The sequence below is a fragment of the Pogona vitticeps genome, chromosome 6 (assembly GCF_051106095.1).
Source record: "Pogona vitticeps strain Pit_001003342236 chromosome 6, PviZW2.1, whole genome shotgun sequence".
Taxonomy (NCBI): domain Eukaryota; kingdom Metazoa; phylum Chordata; class Lepidosauria; order Squamata; family Agamidae; genus Pogona; species Pogona vitticeps.
In genome coordinates, this window is record NC_135788.1 from 96,644,163 (window position 1) to 96,665,229 (window position 21,067).

The following is a 21,067-nucleotide window of genomic DNA, read 5'->3' on the forward strand; positions in this document are numbered from 1 at the left end:
AGCTGTCTGTTAGAAACAATGGAGAAATCATCTAGCTAGCTGTGACTGGGGAGCGGCAAAAATGAGACATTTTAAACTGGATCTAATTTCACAATGTGAGCCCCTCCCAAAGAAATGAAAAGACAGGCACTCTTTTATTATTCCTATAGTGCAAGCTGAGAATGGCACAGATGTAAAAAAGTACCTTGCAACCCAACTGTAAGGAAAGATGGGCCCAGTAAATCCAAAATCCTTGCAGGAGGTCTCAGGTAAATGCAGTGTAAAACAAATTCTAGGTAATCGGTGGCATCCAGCATTTCAAAGGAAATGTATTACACCAAAGCTTTCAGGGGTAGAGGTAACTTCCTGAAACTTTTTGGTAACATATCTCACATAGCCATTCCCAACTGTAGGATGAAAATAGATACAGCTGTGAGCAAATTTAATTGCAAGAAACAGCCCACAGAAAAAGGAGAAGTCTTCACTATCAGTAGGCTGCTGTAATAACATTTCACTCTTGCAATAGTAATATAGCTGAAGCTTTGATTCTCAACAGTGCTTTTTTACTACACTGCAGTGAAAATGACCCACCTTCACCCACTTGTCTAATCAAAGACATGTAGAAGACAGCAGATTCCTCAATACTCCTACCTTAGCATTAGCTGGAAGGGAAGAGATTATGTTCCTTTCACACTCTGTTAAAAAAAATCTTTTTCCTATCAATTTTTGTGGTAGTTTAAAGAGGTATTCTATACACTATTGCCAGGATTCATCATATTCTGCCCCACTTCTTAAAAGCTGATGCCAGCAAAGCAAGCAACACTCTTCCACTGTGTCAATAACAACTTTCAAACATACCTAGAATCTTTTGCAAATTCCAGCTAAACCTCTGAAATATTTGCAAAGAATGGCTTGATCAGAGGAACTGAAAAATAGAAAGAGCAGCATTATAAATCTAAAGTTTTATTGAGACAAAAAGACAGTTCAGTATGAAGGTAAAATCCAAACACTTAAGTTTTAGACAACATTTTCACAGAAACCTAAAACACATGCTTTATTTTAAAAAAGGTTTGTACAATACATTTCTACGTACATAACAGCCCCATGGAGGAGAAGGAGTTGGTGGGTTGTTACTGTTTGAACAATTTCAGAGGTAAAATTGTGTTCTTTACAAGAACAAAGAAGTCTGCTAGATTAAAAAAAGAAAATTGGGATAGGAACAGAGCAAGGAAAGCAATCACTAATGCCCAAATCCAAACAGTAGATAGATGTTCACCAAAAGTTTGAAATTGCTGCTGTGCTATAGGGGCAAATATTACCCCCACTTTCCTCCTTTACCCAAACATCTTTATTCTCAATCCACATATATCCAAGAGAATAAAAAAGCAAGCAGGACTCTAGTACTTCCGTATGGCAGACAGAAGAAAAAGACTGTTCCCATTTGATCAAAGTATCTAATGAAGTTTCCTATTTCAATTTTAAAAGTGTAACAATTCTGGAAGCTGGCTGCATTAAAGGTAACTTCGAATGGCAATTTTAACTTTTAGATGCTTAAAGCTCCAGCCTTGCAAGAGCAACCATTTAATGTAAGAAGCATGAACCGCTTCCCGTCTCAAGTCAGTCAGAAGGTACCCTCCCTTCCCACCCGCAATGATACACCAATAATAGCAAAAAAGGAAGAAAGAAATCCTACACACATGCTAAGTTGCAAAAATGCATTTAACACTATTGGGGGGGAAAGGCTGTGGATCACAGAGATGGTCTTCAAAGAACACACAGCCTCATCCTGCTGTCCCTTTTGGCAGCCAGTCCATTCCCCAGGCTTTTTCCTGCATGAAGATATTTTTGCTTCATCCCCCAAGCAAGGAACAGCTTGGTAACACTCACCCATTCTCCCCTCCTTCCCCAGGTATACATGAAAGGAAGGAAGAAAGGAAGGGGCAGTGCACTGCCACACCAAGCTGTTATGGGCATAGAAGTTGTCCTGTTTCTACAGAGGTCATCTTCCTCAGCCATGAGCCTCTTTGCTTCCTCTCACTCATGTTCAAACTCACAGTCTGATGTTTTAATACAAAAGTCAGCCAGAGGAGGGAGGGGACAGAAGGGTTGGCAGATTAATTTTTGTCATCTTTCTTCTCCTCATCCTCTGAGGGGTAAGAGTGCCATGTCAGCCTCTCCTCATAGAATGAGATGACCACCTGTGGGCACTTGATATTAGCTTCCTTTGCAGGGACCAGGTCGGCTTCGTCTGAGTTCTTCCTGCAGAAGCAAATTGAAAAAGGAAAGGTGGGATTTACTACAGGTGGGAAAGTGAGTATCAATTTCTGATATTAATATATTTACAGTAAATACAGGTTGCTATGGTTGGTCTCCTGCACCTGATCCTAATTTTTAGTGCACAGCTCATTATCTTTGATTTTCACTTCCTTAATACAGCAGTTCTGGTAGTTTAGAAGCACTGTAATTTTGTCCCCTTACTACTGTACAATTTAAGCTACTGTACAGCCAAGCAAAGTTGTGCCCCCGCTCAAGAAAACTTCAAAAATTTGTACCAGTGATACAACTGGTACCATACATATACATTGGACTATAATCTCCATAGTCCTGGACAACTGGCCTGGTGCCTATGGTTGTTGCAAGCTGCAGTACAACAACACCTAAAAGTTACCAGGTCAAATTAATTTCGTGCTAGAGTAGGAAAAGTCCTACCTGTGAACCAAGCACTATCTCATTATGGAGGCCTACAACATGCTGCTGGTTGCTGCTGCAGCTGTTGCTACCTCATCAAAATCCAAACAAAAGGCACAATGTTTGGTGCGCAGACAAGACAAATGCACACTTTCAGAAGCTGACTTACCATTTCATCAGGAACATCAGCTCCCCACTAGAATCTGTGGCACCAATAATCCGCTCCGGCTCAAAGCCTCTTGCAAAACCCCGAGGCTTCTCAGCCTGAAGGGAAAAAATGAAATGTTTGCCATGACAAGATGACAAAAGAATGAGACCTTGATCTGGTGTTGCTTCCTAAAATTAAACCAATCCACCTTAACTACCAAAATATTTCCAGTCTGCTATCTGAGAATGGTAATACTAGTCAAATATGATATGACATACACATTTATGTGTATTTCAAATCTATTTGGTTATCATGATTCCTCATTTTCAATTTTAGTGTTGTGAAACTAGGATTCTCTTTTTTCTCTGGAAGAACCTGCTTCCATTTAATAAGTTTAAAAGCAGTTTACAATATAAAACTGCTTTACAATGCATATTAAATAGTAAGAGCTGTTTAAAATTTCTCGTTATACAAGTCACACCATCCCAGAAAGAGATCAGGATAGACATCCTCAGGATTTACCTCCATCATCTTCCTCATTAGATGTGTGTGACAATGGCACCAATTCCATTACTTGCTAGCACAAAAATATTCAGCAGTCATATATTTAAAGGGCAGAAAAGACAGAGAATGATCTTACTCTTGTGAGAGGAGAATGTTAGTTTTTGTTGGTACATGCTGGTTTTTAACTTGTAGGTGTTAGGACTCAACCCCACCTGGAAACTAACTGCCTGTGAGCAAACAGAATCTCTTCTTCATATTACTACAGTTACATAGCCTGAGAGATGTATGGTCTGATATACAACAGACATGTAACTCAGTTAAGGTATACTTGTGGCGATGATTGTAGAGGGTTGGGGGACAGAGAAGGAGAAGATAAGGAAAGCATAAAAACAACTAAAACAATTGGAGATTAGAAAGAAAGCAGCTAAGAACAAAAGGGAAGCACTGAAAGGTGAATGAAAAAACACATAAGGGAGGAATGAAACAGGAGACATAGAAGCAGAAATAAAGGAAGATACAGAAAAAAGGAGCTAAAGAAAAGTATGGTCATCTAAAGAATTCTTCATGCTGAATGTTTGGAAATGTCTGTTTCTTAACTATCTCAGACTACTAAATATCTATTTAACCACAAAAGGAGAAAAAACGGGGATATAAAAAGGTTAGATGGAATACAGGAAAAATTAAGAGAGAAGAATCTGTATAGCCAAAAGAAAGTCAAGGTAGACACCAGACTTTAGTAAGAGATACTGTATATAAATAGCTAAAGGAGGAACTACCAACTTCTAGCAGCTTAATAGAATGCAACTACAATCTAAGAACTGTACAGTGGACCCTCAACCTACGGAATTAATCTGTATTGGAAAGTTTCTGTAGGTCGAAAATGCACTTCCCATAAGAATGCATTGAAAACCATTTAATCCGTAACCAGCCCAAGAACCCCCCCAACAAAAAATTTTAAAATTTAAAAAATTAAACCTTATCTTTTCGAAGCCTTCCAGGGGTCCCCCACCGCTGCCATTGCTGCTGCCGGCGGACTCAGAGGGCTTTGGCACCGCTGCCAGAGGCCTCTCGGAGTTCCCCTGCTGCCGCCATCGCCGCTGCCGGAGGACTCCCAGCAGCATCGGTGGGGGAAGTCCAGGAGTCTGAGCATGGCCGGGATCGCCCGACATGGCTCAGCTCCCAGCAGCAGCGGCAGGGGACCTCTGGATGCCTTCTAGGGCTTCTCCACCATCATGGCAGGCATCTCGGAGGTAAAAATCCCCCCCCCCCGGCCAATCGTGCTTCAGAGGCACTATTGGCAGCAGGACCACCGAGATGCCTCCCATGGTGGCGGAGAAGCCCTGGAAAGCATCTGGGGGCAGATCGCCGGCCTACGGACTGGAAGGGGGAGGCAGGGAAAGCGCCAAATTTGAATTTGGCGCTTTCCCCGCCTCCTCCTCTTGTCCGTAGGTCGATTCTCCGGCCACAAGTCGATTGGAAACCTTGCGGCCTGAGAAGTCCATACCTCGAAAAGTATGCATGTCGAGCCGTGCGTACGAGCAACAATTGTGTAAGCAGTCCCTGTGATCTTGCCGATGCCACATATATTTGCAAGTGGCTGTGTGGCTGAACATGACAGGTAATAGACTGGATGTGAAAACTACTTGTGTGATTACTGCTTTTATTCACATGGAAATCTGTACCATGATTTTGGTCATGACAGCAGTGCACAGACCTAATAAAATATGTGTAACTTCATTTTGTTACAAAACATGTACCTCATCTGAAGGTATAGAGGATCTGATTGGAAACTAACTCAGCAAGTACCACAGAGAAGTGGTACGTCTATCTCCTAGAAGCCACCTCTTAAGATACTGTGCACTGATCAATTCTATATATTATTCTGTTTCCACACTTTAGGGTTCTAATATTTTTTAACGTACTTGGCAGAACAGAAATGTTGCAAATAAATAGATTTAAGCAGTAAAAACCTTTGACTTTTGAGTTGTGTATAAGATATCCTGTAGCAAAAGTCCTTTTTCTTCTGCCTTCAGTTGTACAAGGACTATAGACTGAACTTGCCTTACCTCTTCTCTCTTTTTCTTTGGTCTGCTTTCTTCCCCCCTATCCTCAGAGTCAGACTCTGCCTTGCGCTTGCTTCCCTCTGACTTGTCACTTTCATGTGCTGTTTTCTGAGACTGCAAGAACTCTGCAATGAGGTCAGGGCAGTCGAGGTTCTCTTCTGGCTCCCACGTGTTATCTTCACTGCAACAACAAAACCCCTCTTATTAGCTGGACAAGACTGCAAGACACCAGATTTTGTAACTAATGATGAATGACTAGAAAATTTAACCCTGTTTCATTTAACATAGTCAGAAAAAGTTTTCTTGCCTAGTTAACCTGGTAGTTCCTCACACAACTCAACAACAACTTTTCCAGGAGCGGGGAGGTTATCTACAGAGTTTGCAAATGAAGATTTCTGTTGGAATCCTGACACAGCTATTAAACTTGTTGTAACGCAGAAGCAGCTCTTCTCCACATCTGACCAAATTTACTACACTTGAGAATGTGGCTTACTGCTACTTGAGGTTATTGAAATGGAACAACATACAGATAGAAGATAGGGATGGGGCAGATTCACACTATCAAAGTGTCAACTGTCTATGTTTATTGCTGCTTAAGGCTTGCTCTCATGAAATAAACCTAGATATAAAGTAAATGGAGAAAAGAAAATGTGGAAGAGCACACAAAGAAGTCTTTTGTTACAATTACTACTTAGAATCGTGCAATATACCTACTTTTCAGCTTCAGCACTCGACAGACAGAAGAAATGCTTTTAGGCAAGGCTTTCTGGCACATTTAAAGGGCAACTAACTGAATAACATTTAGGGTTCTCAACAACTAACAGGAGGCTTATGAGGAACGTCTCTACCCTGTTTCCCCGAAAAGAAGACCTACCCTGAAAATAAGCCCTAGTATGATTTTTCAGGATGCTTGTAATATAAGCCCTACCCCAAAAATAAGCTCGTTAAGTGAAACCCCGCCATCCACCATTGTGCACCAACCAGAAAATGACATGACTTTATTTGAATAAATCTAGATTGTTGTCCATGAAAAAAAAATCCCCTGAAAATAAGCCCTACTGCATTTTTTGAGCAAAAATTAATATAAGACCCTGTCTTATTTTCAGGGAAACACGGTATTAGAGATGGGATCTTTTCAATTTCTTGAGATTACACACCCAATAATTCCCCAATATGGGAGTTCTACGTGACTCACAAACATCTTAGAGACACTTAAATGGGGTTCACTGGGAAGAAAAGGCCTAAACTGGAAGGCTTTTGAGGCTTAGCTAGGCCTAGCTCCACCCAAGCTGCTTCTTCCTACCTGATGCTAGCTCGGGCCTTCCTTCCGAACACAAAGCCAAGAGGAGACAGACCTAACTGGAACTCAGATCCTTCCAGTTTAAGCCTTTTCTACCCAGTGAACCACATTTAGATGTCTGTAAACTGTTAGTCAAGCAGAACCTCCAAAATGGGAAACTATGGGATTTGTGAGCCAATGAATAATAAAAATTAAAAATCACCATCCTTAGTTTTTATACTCCAGGGCCACAGTCTGGGGCATACCAATGTTTTATACTCAAGACTTCCAGTCACTCACACATGTGGAAAGCACTAATTTGCTCTCTAGCAGCTGCAGACCAAGGCCTAAGCAGACAAACAGTACTTATTTGGGAAAAAGAATCTGCATCTGCTTCTCTTAACGCATGCAGGAACAGACAGCGAACAGTGCTCCATTAGTCTCTGGAGTTCCCTGCTACCCTTGGAAAGTCCACAGAGTGAACATGTGGTCAAAGTGAAATAAGACTTTTATCAGGCTAAAGTATTCACTAGCCCAAACCATTACCATTCTGAGCCTGAGCCTCCCTACCCCTGTAAGACTTCTAAACAGCTACAAGTTACAGTAAATAACAATTGCTCTTGGGTGACAGTAAAGTCATGGTCTGGTAAACTGAACAGAGCTGCATCTTTTCCTTCAACAGTGATATGCCTCAAGTGACATAGATATATATAGGGTAACATGCTACCTTATTTGTGGGTGACTAAATTTTATAGAATATTTTGCAATGTTGAAAACATGAAAGCCGTCTTACTCTGAGAAGCCCTTCCACTTCAGCAGATACTCCACTTTGCCTTTTACTACCCGCCTGTCAAGAACCTTCTCCACCACATACTCTTCTTCCTCCTCTTCTAGGACTTCCTCCACTTTCTTCTTGTTTTGCTTTTTTCCCATTGTGCTCGCCAGTTTTGCAGCTTAAAGGAGGCTGTTAAAGATAATCAGACATGATAATAGAAACAGACCAGAACTTTAGAAAATTAGAACTACAGTGGTGCCTCACATAGCGACGTTAATCTGTGCAGCAAAATTTGCTGCTAAGCGATTTCGTCGCTATGCGATTTTAAAAAGCCCATAGAAACACATTAAAACCTGTTTAATGCGTTCCTATGGGCAAAAAACTGATCTTAAAATGAAGATCCTCCATACGTCGGCCATTTTCACTGCCTCTAAAGCGAGGAATCCGCGCGAAAACACAGCGGGCGGCCATTTTTTAACCCAGCGGCCATTTTGGAACTGCCGATCAGCTGTTAAAAAAATCATCACTTTGTGATGATCAGTAAGCGAAACAGGGAACCGATCATCGCAAAGTGAAAAAAACACATAGGAAACATCGCAATGCGATTGCAAAAAGTTCATCACTATGCGGTTTCATCACTAAATGGAGCACCCGTTAAGCGAGGCACCACTGTACCCATAAATGACTGAAGGAGATCTTGGGCACTTTATGTTTTTCATGATTCATTTTATTATTCAATAATGAAATATGTAAACTTTAAAGATGTACTAGATATACAGAGAAAAGTTTTAGAAGTTACATCTAAAAGAAACAAAGACAAATTGCAGAGATGAAGCTAATAATATCATGGAGATGTAAAGCCCTATCCAAATTAAGCCCAAGACTTGCTGAGCGGCATCCATTCAGACATGCTGGAACACAATATACACATAAAGAAAAACAGTGCCAAAAATATTTCATGATACAATGCGTATGGCAGCTTATGCTTCCCAAAGTAGTCAATTTTTTTTCATTAAGATATACTCTTCTGGAATTTGACCACAATGCTCAACTTTTTCTTTGTTTCTTCAAAAGACAGAACAAACCAATGTTGTTCCCCATCACTCAAGATCATACAAGATATGGTCATACCAACCTTAATTGAGCAGATTTGTTCAACATGTCAGTCAGGTTTCTATGTCAATATTATGTTAATATATGTGACTGCTTTGAGAATAGTAAGGTTTTTCCCCCCAAAAGAAACAGGCTCTGAAGGAGGCAAAGGCAACCCACTTCAACTGAAGCTCCAAAGTTCTTTAGCCTTTTATTGTTCAAAGCAGGATCCCCTCACCAACATCCCCATCTACCTTGAAATAAAGAACACAGAACCTATAATGTGACTGTGCTGCAAACACTGCAGTAGTGGTAGAAGCAAGTGGGGGCAACAAGATTTCCTAGCGAGGCAGAAAGTTTAAACAGCTTGCTTCTTCTCAAAATGAAATGTTACAGTCTACTGGAAACAAGAAACTGTGGTGGACTCCTGCAGACAAAGCATCTCTCAGTAGGAGGATGTAGTTGTCTCAGTTGGAGTCTGATAAAACAGACAAAAGGGGCTGTCAAGCACAGCCAGGGTCTAGAGAAAATGGGTCTCATTTGCAGTGAAGGATAGTTGACTAGGGAGACCTATGAACAGCAGCTGAATAGGGAGCTGGAGGAAAGATTTCTGTTTCACAGATCTCAAATTATTTGGTCTGTTCTGCTTACAGATACTGGGAAATATAACTGTGAGGGGCCAAGGGCTCTTTAAGAGTTCTTAGCATACTCAAGAAAGCTACATGAATTGGATTCAGACTAAGCTAGTTGCACAAACATCCTACTGAAATATTGTAGATAAATTCTATGTGTGAAATAATTAGTTTGGATCTGGCCAGTTTCTAAAACTCTGTGCTTCTGTCATCTAAAATTTCTCCTCCCAAACTGGAAAGGTAAACAAACATTATTTTTATAATTTCGTCATAATACTACATATTGCCAAGGTTCAGGATTTCCTAGAGATATCCATGTGTCTTGTTAGAAAAAAAAGAAAAAGAAAAAAAAAGCTTCAAGCAAAATGCATATTGCTATTTTATTTGAGATACAAGGAAAAGCAAGTAAGCAGTATAGATAGCCCTGAAACTTCACATGCAAATAGCCCTGTTCCTGAACTGAGACTGCATGCTACATTGGACTAACAGTTTAGAATCCCAAGACATGGATTTCAGCTTTAACTCCCTTCCATTTTGTAAATAAAACATACAGTAAGTAGTCTTTACTGGTTTTAAATATTTATTTTAAATTGGAATAAAATTTTCAGGATTTTGATGAAATTCCCAGTCTTTACCTTAGGTTTCAAAGCTGCTTTGTGGCTTGCAAAATGATACACTCCAAGATACCCCATAATTAAAAACTGGAAACAGGATGGGGTTTTGTTGTGTAATCACTTCAGCATATACCAACCTTGTACTTTAAGTCCACAGTGGGATTTTGGATAATTTTTTTGGCCCCAGGGACTGCAAACAGCACTGACTCCATGAGTATGTAAGTGCACAAACTTCCCCCTATCAAATACATACACACTTTCCCCAGATATCCTACCTCCACTCTTCAGTATACAAGACCAGGAATGATTAAACCTCCTTTCCAGTGTGAAATTGGGGACTGAGCCAATTACAGTCCATCGTCCTGACATCTGAGAGTTGTGCCTTTCCTGGGATAAAGAAATGCAGACCTGTCTCTACCTCAGATGCTCCTCCCAGCCAACTAAACAGCTCTACACCTACATATTGCACACAAAAAGAAAAACGTACAGCAATAAGTGTTCCTTTTCCACCAGCAGAAAAGAATATTGGGGCATTGGCAGCCATGGGAAAACACAGGTTACCTGTATGTCCTGCTGAATTGTCAAACCTCCACTGCCTGCAAAATGCTTTGCCAACAAGTTGTTTTAGGAGAATGAGAAATTTGTCGAAGATGCGTGGCCAGATGCCAACTGAACAATATTCCAGTTGTAGTCTCTAACCCTAACTGTACCTTGCCACCAACCAACCTTTGACTCAGCAATGCATTCATTGATACTATTTTTGAAGTTTAAGACACTGGTCAAAATCCTACTGTGGATTAAGCCTGGTGTAATTGCATAAACCACAGTGAGCTGTCAATTAACTGTTGCTGCTTGTATTTCTACTTGTGTGCCTGTCCATGAGTTGGTGCATGATCAAAAACAATTACACTTACTCTGGTGTAAAGTCGCAATGAATTCTGGCCACTGCTAGGCAATTTCTCCTATAAATGCTTTGCATCACTCCCATAAAGAGTAATCCTTACCTGAACCTGTAGTATTTATTGGGCAGATCAGTTTTTTTTCCGTAACATATAAGGCAATATCTATTATTTGACTTGCAGATGATCATAGATATTTACAATTATACAATTCTAAGCCATTTACAGAAATCAAGTACTGTAGTTAACAAGCACAGAAAAATAAAGAATATCAGAGCATGACATGTGTGATGCCTTTCTAGTATTTAGTATATAGATGGTATTAAACTTATTTTATTATTTTAAAAAATCAATATTTCATAAGATAGGACTAAGTCTGGGTCTAAGAAACAGTTTGCATCAAGCTCACGTGCAATGTTTAATTTAATTTAATAGAAAAAAAATCAAACGTACTGTTTCTTTTCCATTTTCAGACAAGGGAAAAGTGAACAAGCACAGAATTGAGATATGCAGATCGCAGGTGGAATTCACACACTACATCTCTAGAGATCTTTCTAATTTTCCTTAATATTTTAATTATACCAAGAGAAACGTCTTTCACCTGCATTACTACCTTATCTACCAACTTTATCCTAACCAAAAATGGCTATCCTCCAAATGAAGTAATATATATCCCATAGATATATTACTTCATTTGGAGGATAGCCTGTTCCTGAACTGAGACTGCATGCTACATTGGACTAACAATGCAGTCTTTCCCTGTCAGCACTGCATTGTTCCATGCAACAAACACAACTGCTGATAAACAAGCACCCGTCCACCACTTTACCTTACTTCTGGACACTTGTATTATTCCAGCCACAGACAGACTACCGGATTGCTTAAACTTGTTCTCTACTCTAAACTCTTAGGGAAAGCCTTCTCACATGTAACCTGTGTTGATCTATGTTTGCACCTTCTCACATGTAACCTGTGTTGATCTATGTTTGCACCTCCTTTTTCAAATTGTATATTTATTCTCTTCTCTGAGATCTGAAGTTCCCTATGTGCCCTTGAACTTCCTATTCTCCTTCTCACCATTTATATCACTGATTCACATACTTCATGCCCTCCTATCCACTTCCATGATTTCTGTGCATCTTACAAAGAAGCTGGCCAACTTCACATCAATTTCCATGTGGGGGATGACCAACATTTTTCATTCTTTCCACAAATGCCTCCTAACACTTTCATGATGGTGAAAGAACTATTATATCCCAATATCCTACCAATATAATCCCAACTCAACTATTTATCTAGGATAGCAGAATCCCCTCAAGCAACAGTGTCTGGGATCCAGCCAAGTAAGGAGTGAGTCTTGAAAAAAAACCCACCATCATCATCCACCCCACATACTTTCTCCCACTGGCGGGGCAGCCTACCCCTATCACACAGCTTATTCCCATAAACTTTCTTTCACTCCATTCCATTTCACTAGATGCATAAAAGGACTCCACCGAAGCTTATGCCAAATAAAACCGGGGCAGTCTCTATGGTGCTGCAAGTCTCTTCACCGTGGCTGAAGGCAACGAAAAGAACTACCCACTGGATTTTTTCCCCAAAAAGATAATAGCCTCCTCACTTTCGTGAGTATTCTTGGACTTGAATTGATGTCCCAACACTGAAGCAGCTTCCTCCACCACATACCACATGCACGCCCTCTCGCTATATCGTTCATGCCTCTTTGTTTATTTTCTGAGCATTTCAATTCACCGAGAAAACGACTTCCCATACATTACGCCTGCAGACATAAACATGCCCAATCGTAAGAACCAAACAAACGCCCTACCTGTCCCCGTGGGTGGGTGTTTGCTATTTAATCAGGAAAACATTACTGTATCCCAATGTGCAGCTCCTGCATAGTTCACTTCCAAGGCAATGCCACCCTTACCTCCCCTCGACGCTGCCCATCCCACCTTGCCCGGTTTTGAAAGAGCCTTGTCGTCTATCCGTAAAGGACCCCTTTTAGAGCCGTCCCCGGTCCCTTGGTTTTTTTTTTTTTTTTGGACTCGGCTTCCCTCAGAAACTCTTGGAGGGACCCTCGCCGAGGCACCACTTCTGGCACTTCCCTCCGCTCAGAACGGCTTCCCCATCCCCATATTAGGAAGACCCTTTCGTCGAAGTTCTTCGCTCTTCGGAAGAGCCCTTCCCCGCACATTTTCCACCGCTTTCTCCTCAAGGCCATCCCTCCTCACCCCATAACTCGAAGATTCCCCCTCAGTCCATCCCCCCCCCAATATGGCCGCCCAGCCCTCGCAATCCGCGCGCGGGAGATGCCTGGGCGCCCCCCACTTTCCTTGCCCCTCTTACCTTGCTCAGCCCCACCGCGTACACACAAGGGGAAATTTTTTAAAAAAATAGAAAAACGAAACCACAGCCCAGAGAACAGGCGCGAAGAGGCGGCGGCGGCGGGCGCCAGCAACCGTCGGGACAAGCCGGTCTCGCTTTAAAAGAGAAAAGAGACCCAACGGTTGGACAACAGGCCTCCCGCGTTCGATCCGCCTCCGCCAAACAAAAGAGCGCTGCAACCCCTCTACCCGCCGAGAGGCACTGCGCATGCTCGGCTTAACCTCCAACCTCCCCCTCCAAGACCTCCCTTCGCCCGGAGCATTGTGGGACCGGATGTTATCTCTTGCCCCCCCCTTTGCCCATAGACTAATTTCTGTGTGTGTTCCGTGCCGCCAAGTAGGAACCCGCTTATAGCGACCCTAATAGGGTTTTCAAGGTAAGTGAGATGTCTGAGGAATGGCTTTAACAGTTCCCTGGTTAGTTTTCGTGCCCAAGTGAGGATTCGAACCCTGCTCTCCAGAGTCGTAGTCTGTTCCTCTGTCCACTGACTACTACACCACACCGAGAACCCTCCTATAAACTAATAGTGGGGGGAGGCGCAAATGGAATTAGCCTATTACCGGGTTTCTTTAGACTTTCTCCTCCTTGTGGAAGGAAGAGTGATAGAGGGTCGTCGAAAGTTGTAGGGGCTCTAGCATAGCTGTGACTGGGTAAGAACACTCCTCCTTTCTTCCCCAATGAAAAGGTGCATAGAGTTTTCCAGTTCTGAAAAATTATCTGTTTTCCTTTTTTAATTTGCAACTGCTGGTATCTGGATTTAGATCTCAATCCTGATGATTTTAACGGGACTTCGATTGGCAGGAACAGCTGAACAAGTTCCAGAAAAGTGAAGATTTGGCTAAGCTTACCTGCTTATAAGACATTTTTTAAAAAAGATTAAAACAGATTAAATACAGAAAGCCCAATTTTTGAAGGAGAAATTACTTGAGTGGATCACCCTCATGACCCCTGTTTGCACCCATAGCTGCATATAGGCACAGTATTTTGGTCCGCCTCCCCTGTGACCCTTCAGTTCCACCTACTGTCTCTATGACCAAATTATTTCAGATCCAATGGCAAGAGAGGCCATTTTAGCTCAGATTTTGGACTGAAGACTGCAATCACAGAGATTAAGAGGGCAATTAACAAAAAATGACTTTTGCTTCCTATTGATGTAGCAGCAGCCCTATTTCTAAGCTGCAACATTCTCAGAGCAGGTCACTCACCACCAGCGATCAGTAGTGTTAGGCTGTATTTAGGCATTGATCACTATTTGTTAATGGTAAACTAAACTAAAACAATAGAGCAGTGTTAAATATGAAATAGGATCATAATTTGAATTGGAGTAATAATTTCAAGAGGTGTAGCTGTGTTGCAGCAAAAACAACACAGCATCTTGTGACTCAAGGAATAAACATTTATTTGGTACAGTATAAGCTTTTGGGGATTGTGATAGATGCAATATACTTCATTTGATGTATGTGATCTATACTTAACTCCTGATGGGCTGAGTTCTGATTCAGAAATGTTTATACCAAATAAAATATGTTGGTCTTTAAAGTACCACAAGACATTTTATTTTGAATGAACTCTTTCCTCCTTGGCTGCTGCATGGGTTCTCCGTGGACATGCTTCTTCCAGCCGTAATTGCACTAAAACCTTTCATTTCTCCATTGTTTTCTCTGGCCAGTTCACTTCCATCCCAAAGAGGCGAGGACGTGGTGCAAATGGAACCCAAGGGTTCCAACCCCAGACACCGAAGGTTGTGAAAAGGGTAGCTCTTCATATCTCCTTATACTGTATCTGCTGTGATGTAGATTACAGTACAACTCCTTAGACTGCCATAGACTGTGATAATCACTGTATGCTGTCATGTTGATTCTGATATACTGTATGGTGACCCTCTCCAGAGGGTTTTCTTCTGGAGATGCTGTGTAACTTTGTATGCTTTTACTCTTCAGCTTCATCAAGGAGGCAGGATACAGTTCATAGCATCATAAAATAATGGAGTTGGAAGGGGCCTATAAAGCTGTTGAGTCCAACACCCTGCTCAGTGCATCTGTGTGTACCCCTATGTCCGCCTTGGTGGGCAACACCTTTAATTTTTTCCCTTTTGTTTTGCATGTCTTTTAGTGGGTAGTTTGTAAATTAGAATTAGCTAGCAGTCAATCTAGGTTTCTGTGTATTTCTGTGACCTGGAAAGGAATAAGTGGCGAGAGATTAAGTGCCATTTCTCCCTTGAGAATGTAGCACAGAAACAAAGCCGAGTAGTAAAGGAAGAGCAATTCACAGTTTAGAAAGATAGGGCTTCTATTTTCTGCCAGTGCTCCACAGGCTATTTACAAACTACAGTGGGAAGGGTCTTATTCACAAGACAATTTCAATGGTCATTTTTATTTGAATGGCCATTTGTTTGTTCCTTTCCAGTGTATTCTGAATGGAAGGATGAGATATTGTTTCCCCTCTTCAAAATATTCTGTACCTATTTATGGAGGATGGTGTAGTCTTGAAGTAAAGGAATCTGAATAAAAATCAGTGGTATGGGTGGCTTTCATATATATCATATGGAGTCAAGAGAATGCATATTTTACCGTATTTCCTGGATCTGACTTTTATTTCCCCCCCCAATTGATACATGTTTCCAGGGGAGCAAATGCCACTATATATTCGCGAAGGCTTTCATGGCCGGGATCTAATGGTTGTTGTGGGTTTTTCGGGCTCTTTGGCCGTGTTCTGAAGGTTGTTCTTCCTAACGTTTCACCAGTCTCTGTGGCTGGCATCTTCAGAGGACAGCACTCTGTGCTCTGGTGTAGTTGGCTTGGGAGTGCAGTATTTATGGCTGTGAGATAGGCCTTTGTCTTTACAGCCATAAATACTGCACTCCCAAGCCAAGTACACCAGAGCACAGAGTGCTGTCCTCTGAAGATGCAGGCCACAGAGACTGGCGAAACGTTAGGAACAACCTTCAGAACACGGCCAAAGAGCCCGAAAAACCCACAACAACCATTAAATGCCACTTTGTTCGATCTTACTGAAGTGATTAGGACAACTGCAACCTTTCCTACCAACTAAAGCCCCTTTAAATCCATGGAAATTATATCAACAAATGAGGGAGGGAAAAGCTGTATTATCCTTGCACATAATTTAAAGCCAAGGGTGAGTGATACCTTTATTAGGTAAAGGTTCCCCTTGACATTTAGTCCAATCGTGTCTGACTCTAAGGGGTGGTGCTCATCCCCGTTTCCAAGCCAGAGAGCCAGCGTTTGTCCAAAGACAGTTTCCGCGGTCACGTGGCCAGTGCGACTTAGACGCAGAACGCTGTTACCTTCCCATCGTGGTGGTGCATATTTATCTACAGTACAGTACTTGCATAGGTTGGCAGGAGACATCTTTATTAGACCACTAATGTTTGTGACTTTTTATTGGTCTAATGAAGGCATTACCCATCTTTGCCTTTCAGTTAATGCAGTGGACCTTGGCTTTCAAGTAAGCAGACGATGATCATACGATTTGAATAATACAGTACCACCAGCTTTAGCTTTGGGTAAATGAATCTGGAAACGTAAACATCTACTTTATACTCAGGTTCCCCAACTAAGGCAACACTGGCAGGTAGAAATGTCGTCCCTACAGGGAACAGTTTTTTCTCTTAGGATTGAAACTACGTTCCCCATCAGCGAGCGCGGCTAGCGTTTTTTTCTTTTCTTTTCTTTTTTAATTTCGCGGGGAAATCACGTGGATTGTGTTAAGTCGAGGAACGCAGCGCGTCCCGGGGAAAGAGGCTGGCCCGGGCTTGGCCATTCTTAAAGGGGCCGCGTCGAGAAGAGTCGTAGCTCGGGCGGGTCGGTGGAAGGAAAACAAACCAGCCAGTAAGCGAGAATGAGGTTGATTGGAAAGGGGGGGGGCGGCGGGGGCAGCTGGCTGGGCTGAGAATGCGAAAGTTAACAAAGGAACCAGAGCCGCTACCTCTGAAACAAACAAGAAAAAAAAAGTTGTGTGAAAGAGGAGCCTATCTGATAGATATGTAGACGTTGCAGCAGGTGGGGAGGGGGAGTTGCCTGGGAGGAATAAGTGGGCGATGTGGCTGTCAGGATTACTGGGTCTGTGGTAGTGTGGCGGGTCCTAAGTTGCTCGTGGGCCAGAATGGCGTGCAGGAGTCACTGTAATGTATCTGGGGGGGAGGGCTGCTGGTGATGTGGGGTTAAGCCCTCTTGGGAATGGTTTGGAGGGGGAGGACAGGACAGAAATGGACATAGGAAGACGCATAATGCCGGGAGTGGAAGCTTTGCAGATAAAAGGCATTTCCCCGTTGGAACGATCTTGAGGCCAGGAAACATTTCTTCCTACTCTTAGCCCTGGCCCGTTAGCTGCTCTGGTCGGATTTACAATTTCACAGGGCTGGAGGGGAACAGTGGTTTGAGTCGGTGTCCGGAGGGTTTTGTTTTTTTTAATCGGAGACTTGTGGACATTTAGTAATTCTTGTATTGTGTTTCTTTTGCTGCTATTTGTTCAGTAGCACAGTGCCAAGTACACAACGAGTCCTTTTTTAAGCAGAGTAAGTAGACAGCCAAATGTGTTCAAATATATAGGGGCGCCCTTGACTAGACCATTTCCCCTTTTTCCTCATTCTGGGTGCTTGCTTGTGGTGACCACCTGAACCTGATGGCTGCTTATTGTGTGCCATGAAAAGGCCTGTATAGTAGCTCTCCTTGGAGGTGGGAAGATGACCAAGCAACAAGCACTCCTCCAGAAAGCCTAGCCTAAATCTAGTGCGTATTAAAACAAAACCTAAGCATGTCAATATTCCTCACAGTAAGGATTCTGAGTAGGTACTGTATTACCAACAGGTAACTGAAATGAGAATTTTGGTTTCCAGAACTGCAGAGAAAAGGAAAACAGGTTTTCAGTCTTTCCAGTGTTTCTGAAAAAAACAGCCTTGCCATCAGTGGGGCGGGGCGGGGGGGCTGAGCTGTGATTCAGTGGGATTCTTCCTTTATCTGAGCTGTGGGGAACTGCTGGCCCTTCACCTGAAGGGCCAGCAGTTGGGCTATGATTCTCATAATCATGGGCTTGGGGTGATGAGAACTGCAGTCCAGCAACACATGGAGGGCAACAAGCCTTCCACCTTCCAATTTATCTTGCCAGAATCTGACAGTAGCAGCACAAGGCATCCCTAATGTCTTTGCTTGTGTAGAAGAAGGGTGGGAGTGAGTGGACAGTGGACTACTGAGGATTTCTGACTAGGAGTAGCAACAAGGCCTTTCCCATCTAAATGAGCGTGCAGCAGTGAAGGAAGCTTGAAAGTAAAGAGGAGTGAATTTGTATGTATAAAGACAGAGAGTTTAGTTCATCTTTCAGAGCGTTAGCTGTGTAACACCAAGGAGAAGCAAAGTTATTGTGGCACCTTAAGGATGAATGGATTTATTTCAGTGTGAACATTTGTGGGTTTCAACCCATTTCCTCAGATACATGGCACTGAAGTTTGGAAAATGTTTAGAGTAACCCTGTTCTTTAATTCTGAGGATATATCTTTTGCACATGGCTCTGGCTGATTGATATCGGGGATTGTTTTTCATTGGCAACCACACCGATCAAGCCTGAGGTTTTCCCATTTCTGCTGTAGTGCATCTAAAGAGCATAGTACTCAGAACATAAGATGATTATAGGGATTAGTGATAAAGCAACTTGATGTTCTTAATCCTCATGTCATTGAATGGGTGTCTGCTGATGTGCTGTCCCTTTGTCTGCTGATGTGCTGACATTGCCCTGATGCCATTCAGTGAGCATCGGTCGAGTTTGACGTTGAACCAAGGACATATCTCATAGTTCCTGCTTTCAGCCAAAGTACTAAATGAAGCTTTTCTGTCTGATGGTCAAGTTGGAATAATGTATGAGATACCGTATTGATCTTCTAAAGCAAGAAGAGTTGGTTCTGTGGCCTTTTTAGAGACAGGATTTTTATCATGGCCTTCTGTATTTGCTAATGTGAAGTTGGAGTGCATGGGTGCAGGAGGAGAAAAGTTGTGATGAATTCCTAGAACAAAACTCGTATGCTGAGATACTTCCTTGTTTTCGCTGAAGTGGAAGTTAGATTTGGAGCTAAGCTTTAGTAAAGGCCTACCAAAATAAGCACTCAGTTAGGAAGAGGTTGCAGAAAGGGAATTGCAGAAGAGGAGTTCAGCCAGAAGTCTCTGGATAGATCTATGTGTCTCTGTGTTGGGGTGAACCTGTATAGGGAGATATGGGCAGCTCATGATCCAAGTGTGGGAGATGCCTCATTGAACTGGGGGGCAATCCTTCCCTTGGATCAAAAGTTACCTGTGCTCCGAGATTAATCATGCCTTCTTTTGCTTTGCTTAAAAAAGGCATGTGTGTATGTGTACCTGATGAGTAAGAATGCCAATTATACCGTATTTTTCCGTCTATAAGACTATACTTTTGTCTAAAATCTTTAGACTAAAAATTGAGGGTCATCTTATACACGGAAGTAAGCTGAGGAGAGAACAAAAACAAGCAGGGATCAAAGCAATCCTGCAGCACTTTGATCCCCTTCCTCCTACACTTGCTAAACCCCACTTGTTTTTCTTAATTTTGGATTAGAAAAGTGGAGGGGCATCTTATACATGGGGGCGTCTTATACACAGAAAAATATGGTACCTTGGGAGTGGGGATTGTTCTACAAGTTTTGCTTTGCTAGAAACCTCTGCGGCAGTCTTTCCCAATCTGGTGGAGCTATTGGACTGTAAACCGCATTCTGGAAGTTGAGTCATGGCAACTGAACTTCCTTCTTGTTAGGTTGAAATGTTTCGCTACTCATCCAAATAGCTTCTTCAGTTTGAGGAGAATTGGTAGGAAACCCCTGATATATCCTCCACATTGTTTTCACTTCCCCCTGGTCTGAATAGGATTGTTAGAAGGACAAAGGACTGGGGGTGAGGGATAATTCCACTTCTGCAGTTATGGTGGAGAAGGACTGCATAAATGGGATTATCTCTCACCCCCAGTCCTTCTAACAAGCCTATTCAGACCAGGGGGAAGTGAAACCAACATGGAAGATATATCAGGGGTTTCCTACCAACTCTCCTCAGACTGAAGAAGCTGCTTGGATGAGTAGCGAAACATTTCAACCTAACAAGAAAGAAGTTCATTTGCCATAACTCAGCTTCCAGATAGCCACACCTGGATGACTGACAATCTTCACATATGTAAGACACATTGTTTCTAGTCACTATAAGAAGGAGTTATAGCCCAGCACATTTTGAAAGTACTAGATGGAGTGGGGAGGAGAGTTTGAACTCTGGAATGAATTAAATTGAATGAATTTTCTCCAGCATCATTTCTCCCCCCCCCCTTCAGCTACTAAGGTGTGCTATCTGCCTCCTTAGCAGTGTCAAGGAACAGCAAATGGGTGGGAAATTTCTTTGGATTGACTACAGTGGACCCTCGACTTACAGACGGCTCGACTTACAGACTTTTCGAGTTACAGACTTCTCTGGCCGCAAAATTTAGATTCGACTTGCAGCCGGAGAATCGACCTACAGACCAGAAAAATGGAACAAAAATAGAATAAAAACTGCCAGTTATGGGATTAATCAGTTTTTAGTGCATTGTAGGTCAATGGAGATTCGACCTACAGACTTTTCGACTTGCAGCCACCGTTCCAATACGGATTAATTCCGTAAGTAGAGGGTCCACTGTACTCAGGATCCTGAGGGCTATTCTCACACTTGACATTTCTATGTTGTCATTCCCTCTGCATGGTGAACCAGTATTTTATGTATATCTGGACGTCTTTTGAATATGCAGAAACACCACCTCCCTTTACTCTAGTGTAGGTTGGCATGGATTTCATGACATCACTGACAAAGGGAATTGCAGATGGCCATTGCTCTTAAGTGTGAGGGCAAGAGGAGAAGGGGACAACAGAGGACGAGATGGCTGCACAGTGTCACCGAAGCGACCAACATGAATTTGACCCAACTCTGGGAGGCAGTGGAAGACAGGAGGGCCTGGTGTGCTCTGCTCCA

At 42.4% G+C, this 21,067-nt stretch overlaps 2 protein-coding genes across 9 annotated transcripts in view; one reads left to right on the plus strand and one right to left on the minus strand.

The window, feature by feature from the left end:
• Window positions 1-926: 926 nt before the first annotated feature.
• CBX1 (chromobox 1) lies at window positions 927-13,273 on the minus strand. Of its 2 annotated transcripts, none has more exons than XM_020785497.3 (5): window positions 13,023-13,273; window positions 7,455-7,625; window positions 5,386-5,563; window positions 2,837-2,931; window positions 927-2,238 (listed from the first exon to the last, which is right to left on the minus strand). In XM_020785497.3, exons 2-5 carry the CDS (start codon window positions 7,592-7,594, stop codon window positions 2,094-2,096), a joined length of 558 nt encoding a protein of 185 aa, XP_020641156.1. In that variant the 5' UTR covers window positions 7,595-7,625; window positions 13,023-13,273; the 3' UTR covers window positions 927-2,093. The 2 variants fall into 2 exon arrangements, with proteins under 2 accessions (XP_020641156.1, XP_072860433.1); XM_073004332.2 differs by lacking the exon at window positions 13,023-13,273 and adding an exon at window positions 12,604-12,930.
• Window positions 13,274-13,309: 36 nt separating this feature from the next.
• The window catches only part of SNX11 (sorting nexin 11), a 42,395-nt gene continuing 34,637 nt past the window's right edge, over window positions 13,310-21,067 (plus strand). For 3 of the 7 annotated variants that reach the window (XR_013537571.1, XR_013537572.1, XM_020785489.3), the window contains exon 1: window positions 13,828-16,909. The gene's annotated coding sequence lies outside the window, so the exon portion shown is untranslated. The other 4 variants (XM_020785490.3, XM_073004329.2, XM_020785488.3 and 1 more) reach the window with 4 other exon arrangements.

Excerpts from the sequence above, each read along its gene's own strand:
- CBX1 (XM_020785497.3), bottom strand. The coding sequence starts at position 7,594 with ATGGGAAAAAAGCAAAACAAGAAGAAAGTGGAGGAAGTCCTAGAAGAG. Across the intron at positions 5,564-7,454 it reads AAGTGGAAGGGCTTCTCAGA|TGAAGATAACACGTGGGAGC; the intron begins GTAAGACGGCTT and ends TTGTTGTTGCAG. Across the intron at positions 2,932-5,385 it reads CAAAGAAAAAGAGAGAAGAG|GCTGAGAAGCCTCGGGGTTT; the intron begins GTAAGGCAAGTT and ends TTTTCCCTTCAG.